The following is a 12,624-nucleotide window of genomic DNA, read 5'->3' as shown; positions in this document are numbered from 1 at the left end:
CAATGATTTTAGGTAAGGGGTGTACCATGAATTGAGATGGGCTTTGGGTTTGCGAAGTTTGAGTGGTGCAATAGAGTCTAGAGATGTGGTTAAATTAAACCATAGCTTCGGGGTCCAGGTATTCCGGGATATCGTTGTGTAGGGAGGATGAGAGGGTAGCAGTTTGTCACAGGTGATGTTTTTGTTCCGGGTATTAATGGACGGCGCCATCGGTGTGGGTGCCAGGGTGGGTTTGGCGGTAGTTAGGGTGAAGGTTATTAGGTGGTGATCTGTCCAAATCTGGGGGGATATGGAGGCTATCGTGGCGTTGCAGTTGTAGTCTGCTACCCAGTCAAGGGTTCTGCGTTTGTTGTGTGAGGGGGTTAGCACTCTTTGGGTAAATCCTTGTTCCGCTAGGATACTAGCCACATTGGAGGCATGTGTGTCTTTGGAGTCGTTATAACCCAAGTTCAAGTCACCTAGTAGCAGGACTTGCGAGTTTTTCAGGTTATTCGAGATGATATTTGATATGTCGTCTTCAAAGGTCCCAATGGGGCCTGGAGGTCTGTAGATCAAGTATATTGCGAGCGTCTTGGACGACTCAATCCTGTTTGGATGACGACGGGCCGCCCTGTGGTCCCAGCAAACGACTGCCCCTGAAGGCCTTGAAGCGGCCCCGGTTGGCTTCCTGGGAAGAGCAGCATGGGGGGGCTGGCAGGCAAGAGGTGGAGCCGAAACCGAAACCCCTCGAAGACCGACTAGACTGCAGTCGTTACTGTAGAGTGCCCAGGGCACATGCTGTGTCCGACTTGATGGCCTGGAGGGATTCATCCACGGCTTTCACGAACAGGTTGTCTCCGTCAAAGGGCATGTCCAAAACCCTTTGGCCCCCCCTGTCCAAAGTTGGTTGCCCCGAGACAGCAACAACGAAGGCAGACGCCGTTTCCCATCTGGCAGAACACTGTCCAAAGTCCATGGCCACCGTGATGGCATGATCCAATGCCACCTCACCTTCTTGAAGGTGCCTCAACCCGCTTGTCGCTCCCGGTCGTGGCTATGATGGGGAGGGTGTTGGCCGCCTTGATTGTGGTCGGTGCAGAGTAGGCCGGAGGGGTGCATGAAGCAGAACATATCGAGCCTGGCGACGGTCGAGACCGCAGGCCCTTGGGTGCAGAGTCCAGCACCCTGTACTAATACTCCAGCTGGTCTCTTCACTGGGGCTGTGGAAGGATTTATCAGAGTCAGCTTTTCGTCCCAAACATCCTCCAGTAGAAGAACCAAGAGGATGGTCTTCCTCTTCGCCTTCCCTTTTTCTCCGGCGTGAGCTGGAAAAACTGATGCTCGGGACATCAATGCGTGGCATGACCCTATCTTGTCCAGAGGAGAGGCGACAGGAGGTCCCCCATCCTGCCGTCATCCATGTCAGTCGTCGCTGTGCCAGATTCAGTTACACTTGGGTGCTGGGGGCGCGGGCAGGGTGGCCGGGAAGGATGGCATGGTGCCATCAAGTAGCCTCTTCTTGGTCGGTTGTTCCCCGAGGGCAATCAGCACCGAGGAAGGGGCAGATGGCGGGATCGCTGGTATTCTCTGTAAATAGGACACCAGTGAGTTGAGGGCGAGATGATATCCAGTGCAAAGTCTCTAGAATGGCCTGGGCCCTCCTCATCGCCTCCATCGACGGCATCCCTGTCGTCACCCTCATCGTCAACGCCCTCTTGGTCGGAAATAGTCTTGTCCTCTACAGCCAAAGAAATGTCTGTTCCCTGAAGAACTGATGCCACCCCTCAACCCCCTTTCCTTTTTGGGTCCAGAGGGGTCGTTCTCAGCTAAGCTGAGGTCCGGCATAGTCTTCTCAGGCGCCTCTCCTCAGGGCATATATTCAAAGCCTCCCTCCTAGGAGGAAGGTTCACCCTTGCTGGGGCACCCTGCAGGCCTTCCCCCTACGGCCTTTAAAAGCAATGCCACCACCGCCTCGGAGGGTGAAGATTTCACATGGTGCACCTGGGCCTCCACAGAAAGGCCGGGCCCTGGTCTTGCTTGCCCTTGCCCTTCACAGCCGAATCAGAGGTCTTGTCCTGTTTGGCCATCTCCTTCAGGGCCGGATCTGGCGGTTTGTCTTCTTTGGCCTTCTCTGCCGCGGGTAGGCCAGACAACATACCCTGCTTGGCCTTCTCCCGTCTGGTCTTCTCTGGGTTCTCAGACTTTCTCTTGGATGAGGAACCAGAGCGCTGACTGGCGATTGGAGATGGGCACGCCGTGACTGTCGCGGGACCTGCAGCAGCGGTGACCCAGACGGAAGAAGACGCACAGTGCTAGACTTCGTGTTGGGCCCCCACAGGTGGGGCGCCCTCAAAGGACTTAAACCAGCTCAGCTTGCCCAGTGCCCAGATCCAGGAGAGGCATGCCCCTAGGTACCACCCGGTGCAGAGGCCTTGGCCTGCAGCCACGCTGCCAACCGGTGATGTTGGTCCCTCAACGTGCACTTTGAGGAGCCACAGCAAAAAGCACAATCTTCCTTCTTGTGCGTCGGGTGCAGGCAATACAGGCACTGGGAACTCTCGTCTTCCATGTATACATCACAGTCAGCACAGCTTCAAGCGGGAACGGTTGTCCTTTTCGTCAGACACGATACGCTCGGTGTAGGCCTGAAGAATCTTCTGGAAGGCTCCAGGAAGAATCGACGAAAACAGCCCTTGAGGGGTGTTGAAGTCAGAAAAACGAGTCCCCGCTAGTTAGAAGGATGATCGATGGAGCACACAGGCTCGATTGACCGAACGAGTTCAACTCTCAAAAAGGGAAAAACTCATCAAAAAGCTCGAAGAGCAAAGCACAATGACTCCCAACACTTCAACCTGCAGTAAAAATCTGAAGATGGCTGCCAGAGGGGTCATTGGCTGGGGGCAGTATGATCTAGATCTCAGTGATTGGTTGTTAGGAGAAAGACAATGAAACAAATAGATTTTTTCTTTTACCGAGGATTCCCAGCCTGACTACAGGGAATATTCATGAGCATGTGAATCCATGCCGGAGAACGCTTATATTCTTCATCTGTGCCTTAGAAGCAATAGGGCCCCACAGTTTGAAGACACTGCCCAAGGAGTACTGCCTCACTTTAGAGTTCTAATCTTTCATAACATGCTTAATTCCACAAACCGGAATTCTAACCTGTGTGGCTATGGTCTTGATTCCAAGACAATGTGTTGCCCCAAAGCTATCCTCCTGGTGCTTTTCAATATTACTTGTTTTTAAGTTCGACACATCACATTCCAGTGAAGTGTGGCAGGTGCACTTATTAGCCCTTTTCCTACTTACACATTGTCCAAGACTGGCTGCTGGGAGCATATCATTTTCTACCATGTTTTTCACACATGCACTTTTTCGCCCTGTCCTTTTGGCTTCTTTCGGCTCACAAAAGGCCACAGAAAGTTAAATGCTTTCCCTGGCAAAGCAATGTTTCTGGAAAGCTGCAGTGTGACCATCTGGCCAGATGTGTGGGCTAGGACTGCAGTCCCAAACCACTCTGACATGGGGCATGTCTTCAGCTGGGCAGATGTGGGGCAAGACACTGTCCGTGCTTGGACAGCCCTTCAGCTAGAATGTGCCGATCCTATCCACTGGGGGATCCCGGTTTGGATTTAGGATAAAACTAGGCCAGCTATTTTTTTAAATTGTTGTTTTAAGCAAAGACCCCTATGAAGAGTTGCAACCAGCCGAAGATCAGAGGACAACGGTTGAAGACATTCTGCATTGCCACCAGCCAAGTCCTGGTGAAGCCATGCCTCCCTGGAACAATCTATAACCGGTACGCTTTCAGAGTTTCTGCTTGGAACTTCGTAGGTTGCCAGTTTATGGCCCAAGAACAATCTTGCAGCTGCTGCTCTCCATCTTGCTGCCCTTGGAGCAATTTCGTTGTGATCCCCATGCGAGCTGCATCCCGCCACTTGAGCATAGTATTAGTCAATGCTGTCTGCTTCCATTGTATCCAGAGTTTCTCCTGTCGCTCTGGGACCTTTGGCTGTCTGCATCTGTGAGTGGCTGGAATGTCCAGATACTCTGCATCAGTGACCGCCTCACCAGGAGTTCGGAACCGCCACCTAGCCAGACCTTAACGACCACTACACCCACAGCTGCCCCTGGAACGTCCGTTTCTACACCCCTCCTCCCACGGTCTCTGGAAGTCTTCACTACGCTAACAACTGCCTTGAATTTGGATAGAGTGTAAAATGGCCTCTTAAATATCCCCAATTCCGAAAATTCATCTTAAATACACCATGTCAAAGAAAAACAAATACCTAGAGTCACGTGCTACAATGGGCCATCAGTCTCATATCTCATGCAAGTAAGAAATATATTTCAGGAAAAACAAAAAGCACAGAATTGTAAACAAGGCATCAGGAAAGTGTATAACATTTAAATACCTGTGCTTTTTACGATCCTCAATCAATTTAATTTTACGTCCATTCAGATCTGTCCCATCCAATTTGTCTATTGCAGACTTCATATCAGTATAGGAAGCAAATTCAACAACTCTGGAAAAAGGACAAGAAAGTTAGTTTGTGGAATTAATAGGTTCTTAGAAAATAAACACCTTCACCAAGATATACCCATATTGACAGAAGCAATTAATGGATCACATTACTCTTTAGGCACGGAGGCAGCTTGGGAACAAATAAGGTTATTACAAACATGTGAAATTGTGGCATAAGGTTAAAGAGCATCCACCAAGGTAGACCAGCACTGGAGCAGCTCACAAGACTCCCTCTCCCAGCGAGGCATGGCTTGGTAAGGATCAGCTGTTAATGCAGCTGCCCGACATACCCGCTTCCACTCTGCATTCCCTAGATTTTATTTGGGGTTCACGAATCTGCACTACAAAGCCCCGAGGTTTGCACTTGCTAAAATGGCCGCCAGCCATTCCCTCTAGTACAGAGAGGCTTCTTTGGACCCGGATTGGTTGCTTATTTAACCAACCCAGCGCCACCGTTAGGCGCAAGCCAGCCTCCACGAAGGCATCCGACTGAGCTGCAAGAGCGACCCACCCGCTTTATACGATTCACCCGATTGCCCTTGCATATACTACAACCAGGAACTGATATCTAGCATAGCTTATGCCAGTCTGCACTATGGACTTCCCATACACAGCAAGGTGAGAAAGTGCCATACACAGCTACCACTTGTCCCTAGACCTCCACCTAACCTCTCCGAATGGAATGCAGTAAACGGCTTATTGTTGCCACTATCCCGCCCATGCCTGCACCTCCCTCAATTTTGGTCATTTTACCCTTTATAGCCTCTCCACTAGCACAAATGGTAATTTCCCCTCTAACGTGCGCATGCTACCTTGTTGTTGCACATGCATTTACCTCCCAGATTACACGGCAGATATACCTTGCAAGGCTAGCCATGCTCTTCACCATTAGTCACTATTTGACGCACTGCATATTGTGAAACTGTATTAAGTCGACAATTACGCTACTAAAACTATATTTAGTTTGTGTCGACCACTATTGGCATATAGCCCCCTCATTGTAAGCACGCTATGGTGCCCTACCTATATACGCCAGCCCAGAAGGCTTAATAGTACAGATCTGTTAGACAGCAGGGTTTTATGCATAGTCCAACTCGCTGCCATTGTAACTGCACCCATGTTTCATGCATGCTTCAACCAGTGTGTTATTTTACTGTGCCTCACGCATATATGTTGCAACCTCAAAGAACAGATCGACTAGGCACCACACTGATTGCTACCTGTTCTTTGTGCCGCAAGCAGAAATGTTGGTAGCCTAGAAAGCTTAGAGCTATTAAACACGGCCGCTTAACGCATCTCTAACAACTTGCCTGTAAAAGCATTTGTGACCACCATCCGCACCCAGCTAACTAAAGTGTAGTAGGAGCCTCCTCCTAAACCCTCACCAGTCCACTACCATTCATCTCTCATCTATCGGTCTAGTTCCTCTCTGACACCCGTCCAATATGCCAACTTGGCTCTCCCTCATGTTCCCATTCTGCATCCTTCTTAACTACATACCCTGCTTGGGCAACCAATATTGGTTTCATAATAACGGCCTTTGCAAACAAGGAGATCCCCCGGCACCACCCCCTTCCATGCCCTACCCACTGCACCAACTTTTCCAAACAGTTCAGCCTCTAAAACCATCCCGAATACTAACATATGCCAACAGCCCTAACCCAAACCATCCAACCACCTTTCATACCTTGGCTAATGCAGAGACATTTCAACCCTACTGGAAAAGTCTCACCCTTTGACGGGTGAAGCAAGACGCCTTCGCTTAAGGTCTCGAACCCTTATCCGCCCTAATCTGGCCAAACACGAACACACACCTCCCATACCAACTATGCCCAGAGTACATTCCTGTCATCAGAACCACTCACCCAATCAGAAACGGAACATAACATCCAAACTAAGGTCACATGTAGTACCGGACACCCCCAGTCAACTACCAACTACTTTCAAAGACACCCTTATAAATGGCTGCTCCTTAGGAGCTCATGCCGTAATAATCCACAACCTCATTATGGAATCTCAACTCTACTTACTAGTGGTCAGAGTCCTGGCTCCATCAAGCGTCAGGCCCTCTACTAACACTCGCTATTCCAACAGACTACACCATTTTTAGAACAGACAGGACCCACTCACAAGAAGTTGTCGCCATAATAGCAGAGACTAAACTACAGCTCAGATCTTGTTCCATTGAAGGATATGAAACACTGCTTGTAAAATTTCCCATAAATGAAAAAGCTACCATCAATGTAATAGTAATTTGTAGAGCCCCCAACCCTAACAATCACCCAGAAACCGAAATTCCTCTACTATTAGCCCCACTTACAAAACCTAATACAAAGTGCATTATTCTGGGAGACCTCAACCCAGGATTTAACGACAGCCAAGACTCTAAAGCAGAAGCACTTCACCCTGAAGGATATGAGCTTCAGCCAACTAGTGAATGCACCCAAACACAAAGGTAGGACCCTGGATCCTCTCCCTAAACACACCCATCAACACGATCTCCCCTCTTACTTGGACTGATCACCACAACATTGCATTCACACTTAATCCACCTGAACCCATCCTAAGGAAACCTAAAACTAATACAAACAAAACTAGAAACTCTTGGAAACTCACTCCAGAAAATTGAATGCCTCTTCTCTCAAAAAACCTAGATTCCACCTCAATCACTAGCGACAACCCCTGCTTCTTAGCAGATACATACCACAACTGCCTCACGGCAACAATGCTGTAACCCCTCTCACTACTAAGACCAAACGTTCAGACAAACGCTCCTGCTTCTGGTTCAATGATGGGCTTATTGCCCTCAGAAGAACCAAACGCGCGCTTGAACATGCCTTAAGAGTTAACAAAATCTATAAAACAGCCATTACCTACAAATCCAACGCATATAATACGAGGATCAGCAATGCAACCTCTGATGCAATAACTATTTGCTATGCTAAAAGAATTGGAAAACCCGACTCCAGTCATACATTTCATCATCCCTAGTAAAGAGTGGTGTACCACTATTCAAGACGCATTAGCAGCCACAATAAAACTACTCCAAAAATAAAACATCCAAAAAGCAATCACTAGCTGACAAACCTGCCACTCTTAATCCTACCCGGCTACCTCACGAGATCACCAGCTCTCCATTCCATTTCACACCAGTTTCCCAAAAGTAGCATTTGACACCATCTCTAAACTCAAAGCTTCCAATTGCAAAGGCGACGCCGTCCCAGCACCAGTAGTCAAATCTTGTGCCCTCACCCTCACGCCAATTACCACAAACTTTGTGAACGCATCCTTCAATACCAAACTGGTACCAGCAAGTATTAAATTAGCCTGGGTCACTCCCCTCTTGAAAAAAACCTACCTTACACCGCACTGTGCCCACCAACTACAGGCCAATAACAACCGTCCCATTTCTCCTTAAAATTCCAGATAAACTAGCATATAACCAAGTTCAAGCTCACCTCGAACAAAACCATCTCCTTGGCACTAGGCAATTCGGTTTCCGCCCTAACCTTAATACAGAAACGGCACTCCGGGACTTAAATCCAGATGGATACTATCGGAGACTCAGGGAAACTCTGCATCTTCCTCCTACTCAGGCTCTCTGCAGCGTTTGATCTAGAAGACCACAACAAACTGTGCTCCACACTAGCCAAAGACTTCAATTTCTCCACCGAAGCTACTACCTGGATCAAATCATTTCTTGCTGACTGAACCTCTAGGGTCTCCATAGTTAAAGAAGCTGCCAACCCTATCGCGGTGCCTGTAGGGGTCCCCCAAGCTCCCTCACCAATGCTATACAAAGGGTACACTAGACTCCATTTCTCAAGCCCTAGACAATATGGGTGTCATCTACACTAATTTTGCACGAACACCTAATCATCCTGGAGGACTTCAACATCTGGTTTGAAGACAGCCACGCCAACTCCCAAAACTCATTAATTGATCAACTCAGCGCCATGAAACTACGACAATTAGTCAAAGGAGCAACACACTCGGCAGGACACACCCTAGACACAATTTTCACCAAAGAAAAAACCACAGCACCTCCGATACAAATACTGTGGAGCGACCATCTCATCATCCCATTCGCGATTACTCTGCCTACATCCAAAACTCACAACCACCACCAAAAGAAACTGGAAACACGTCAAAGAAAGCAACCTATTTGGACAACTGGAATTAACGAAACCCTGAACTACAGAACTGGAGCTAGCTGACCTAGACGGAAAAGCAGAGATACCGCACAAATGGATCGCAGATACTATAGACAAGATCGCCCCAGAAACACTGTTCACCCCATCAAAAAAAAAAAAAAGAGCAATGGCAAAATTGTTCACCCCACAATTAAACGACATGAAAAAGGAAAACAGAAAGATGGAATTGGAATGGAGGACAGAATATAACCCAGGGAAAAAAAAAACACTGTACCAGAAACAAATCCGTGCATACAAGAAGGAAATTCAAAAGGCAAAGAAAAGACATTGTCAATAATGCCACCAACACACAAAAAAATGTTTAACATCATTGAAGAAATGAGAAACCCACCAGGATGTGATAACACCACAAACCCCTCAGAAACTATGCAACGACCTGGCAGATCACTTAAAAAAAAAAAACAAAAGACATCCGTCAAACCATACAAAAGCAACCAACCAACCACAACATACAACCCAACGAACCCAACTCGGAACCACAACTCAAAACGCCGAAGCTTTCCTGAAATATCAGCAGAGGCATTCGCAATGCTGGTCAAACTAAGCAAGAAAGCGGGATCACCCATGGACCCATGTCGCCCAGACATCTACAAATCAATCCTTGCGCAAAGATCACCAGCAGAACACTACAGAAACCTAAATCTATCACTTTCAACAGGGATTGTACCGAAGATCTTCAAATCAGCATACATCAAGCCACTCTTAAAAAAAAACAAGTGGTGACGTAGATGACCTTTCCAACTACAGGCCGATCTCCAACATCCCCTACCCAGCAAAAGTTCTAGAAACCTACATATATAAACTAACCCAAGAACACGTAGAAAAATACCATCTGCTGGACCAAGCCCAAATTGGTTTCAGACCAGCAAGAGGAACGGAAACAGCACTACTATCCATCTGGGACAACCTCAAAACTAACGCAGACTCAAACACTACCTCAGCCCTTATTCTGCTCGACCTCTCGCAGCCTTTGACAGTTAGCCACGACACCCTGACCAAAAGACTAGAAGATATAGGCATAACAGACAGCACTACGCTGGACCAAATCATTCCTAGCAGACAGAACAGAGACCGCATGGATAAAACCTTTCAAATCCACTCCACGAGTCAACGATTGCGGAGTACCACAAGGATCCTCACTATCTCCACTATATTTCAACATCAGACTCCAGTCATCAGAATCTTGAAAAAATACATTACATGTTACAACTACGCAGATGACACTCAGATCATCTACAAAATCAAAGACACAGATGCCGAGCATCCAACCCTAACCGACTGTCTAAAAGAAGTCTTCAACTGGATGGATGCCAACAACCTGAAAATCAACCCAGGAAAGACAGAAATCATGATCGTATCCAAAGACCAAGAGAACGAAACCAGCGGCCCATGGCCAACAGAAATGGGAAACGCACCAACACCATCGAAGGTAGTAAAAAATCTGTGAGTCCTAATGGACAACAACCTAACCCTGGAACCACAAATAAATGCAACAGTGAAGAAATGATTTTTCCTCCTCCGCACGGCAAGAAGAATTCTACCTTTCCTCTCCTTCACAAACAAAACACTCACTATCGTCGCCCCAATCATGTCTAAAATCGACTATGCAAACAGCCTCTACCTAGGAATACCAGAATACCTCCTTAAGAAACTGCAATGGATCCAAAATGCAGCAGCAAGACTACTCCTCAAACTATCCAGAAGAGACCACATCACTCCAGCCCTAAAAACATTACACTGGCTCCCAGTAAAACATCGCATCACCTTCAAAACAATGTGCATAAAGCACAGGGCAATCAGCGGACAAGGAGCAGAATTCCTACAAAAGAAAATAACAGTCTACAAACCAACGAGACCCCTCCGATCAAGCAACGAAATCCGCCTGGAACTCAAACCATACCATAAGAAAAAACTTGGAGGCACCTCCTTCTACCACTTAACCGCAAAAACCTGGAACATCCCAAAAGAAAACACTGAAGATCACCTAAAATTCAGGAAATCACTAAAAACCTGGCTCTACAACACCACAGATTAAACCAGGAAACCAAAACTGGAAAAGGAGGACTAAATCAAAAGATAGACATCCCGGACCTGAGAGAGTAACACCCACGCGGCACCTGGACAGGTGACACCGGCTAGACTGGAACACAGGCGATACGCACGGAGACTGAGTCACGGAGACTGAGTCACGGAGACTGAGTCAACTGCCCCAAACAATCCCACCAACACTTCGCCTGCCCCTTAATTAACTACCGCCAGGTACCATATGGGTGTGGAATTATCGAGATCTTGGCAATCGCCCACTACCTAAGAGGTCGTCATTGGCAGGTGCAATGGCCACAGGAGGATGAATGGAAGATAAGGGGAGCTACGAGAGGCGGGGGCGGGCTAGACGAGTAAGGAACCTGTAGGCCAGTCAGACCCAGTTCATGACAGAGCCGCAAGAGGGGAGACTACGCAAACAGAGCGCATCAATTCAGGATAGACACGCAAACTAACCAACCCCTACTAACTACTTCTCTTTCTGCATACACCTCTCAAACTCCAAACAACCACAAACTTCACTACACCGCAACAAAACAAAAACACACATAGCCTTGCACAACAGTACACGACGACTACCGGCCGCAAACACCCCAGGCCCAGCCAACGGACCCACCAGGCTGAGGCCGCCAACAGCACATCACTGCCCTCATGCACTTTTCCCGCTTCCTCCCACTAACTCAACGTTTCCCCCCCCCCCCCCGTTTCAGAGCCGCCAGAACGCCAAGGGACCACTCCGGTGGTGATAGTGCGTGGTACAAATGTTCTTTAACATTAACATGACACCCAGATCCTCATCCCACTATCGGGAGACTACACTCAAGATACCCACACCATCAATAAAATATATGCCATAATCCAAAATTGGATGGCGCTAAACAGTCTCAATGACGAGAAGACTGAGGTACTCACAGTGGGCTCCCAGTCTAAAATAGCATTGCATGCAGACTACCCATCCATCAATATTGATGGCACCATGATGCCGGTGCTCAAACAAGTAAAAACTCTAGGTGTTTACCTAGATGCCAATCTCTAAATGACCAAGCACATCAACGCCCTCTCTTTTTCCACATCCTACACCGCTAAACTTAGTCGCCAATTCCTGACCCCCACCAACTGCACCGCACGGGAAACAGCGTCGATTATATCCAGACTAGACTACTGCAACACACTCTTTCTGGGCACCTCAAAATCCAACCTAAATAAACTCCAGCTCATTCAAAACAAAGCCCTTTGTGTGGCCCTTGGGATAATAAAGTCTGACCACATCTCTAATATCAAAAGAAACCACCACTGGCTTGCCATCAAAGCCAGAGTCACTTTCAAAACCCTGCGTTTCACATTCAAATGCCTCCACTCAAGTGCCCGTATTTACCTCAACCATGCCATTACCAGAAAATCAAAGAGACCCCTTAGATCCAAAGGCCAAAGACTAACAATCCCTCGCTACAAGACCACCGAGGCAGTAGCTTCCAATACCTAGCCCCCAGACATTGGAACACTCTTCCCCTCATCAAAAATGAGGATTCAAGAAATCTCTGAAAACGTGGTTATTCAACCAAGTTACCACGCTTCAGGGAAAATGTCCACTCCCATTTTCCCGGACGCTCTGAATATAGATTGATCATGCTTGCTTTGTTTCAAATATTTCTGTATTGAGCCCCAATGGCACTTCCTAAACTGTTTTTTTAACTAAGCGGTCTGTAACCTCGCTGTGATACCCAAGGGTCTGGGCGTGTAATAAATACAATGAAACAAATGGTCTGGTCTTACCCCACCTATGAGGCACAGCTGGAAATTGATACTATCCACACCTCTACATCGGGACCAACAAGCCTGGAACCAGATTTTTGTGAACTT

At 47.6% G+C, this 12,624-nt stretch overlaps 1 protein-coding gene across 3 annotated transcripts in view; it reads right to left on the bottom strand.

Annotated features, from left to right (window-relative positions):
- The window catches only part of LOC138527494 (serine/arginine-rich splicing factor 5-like), a 57,621-nt gene that overhangs the window by 8,521 nt on the left and 36,476 nt on the right, over window positions 1-12,624 (bottom strand). For all 3 annotated transcript variants that reach the window (XM_069638731.1, XM_069638733.1, XM_069638732.1), the window contains exon 7: window positions 4,398-4,508. In XM_069638731.1, coding sequence (XP_069494832.1) covers window positions 4,398-4,508 — 111 coding nt within the window. The remainder of the gene's footprint in view (window positions 1-4,397; window positions 4,509-12,624) is intronic.

Source organism: Ambystoma mexicanum, chromosome 14 (genome assembly GCF_040938575.1).
Source record: "Ambystoma mexicanum isolate Mex_15411 chromosome 14, UKY_AmexF1_1, whole genome shotgun sequence".
Classification (NCBI taxonomy): Eukaryota; Metazoa; Chordata; class Amphibia; order Caudata; family Ambystomatidae; genus Ambystoma; species Ambystoma mexicanum.
This window is presented reverse-complemented; position numbering and strand designations above follow the sequence as displayed.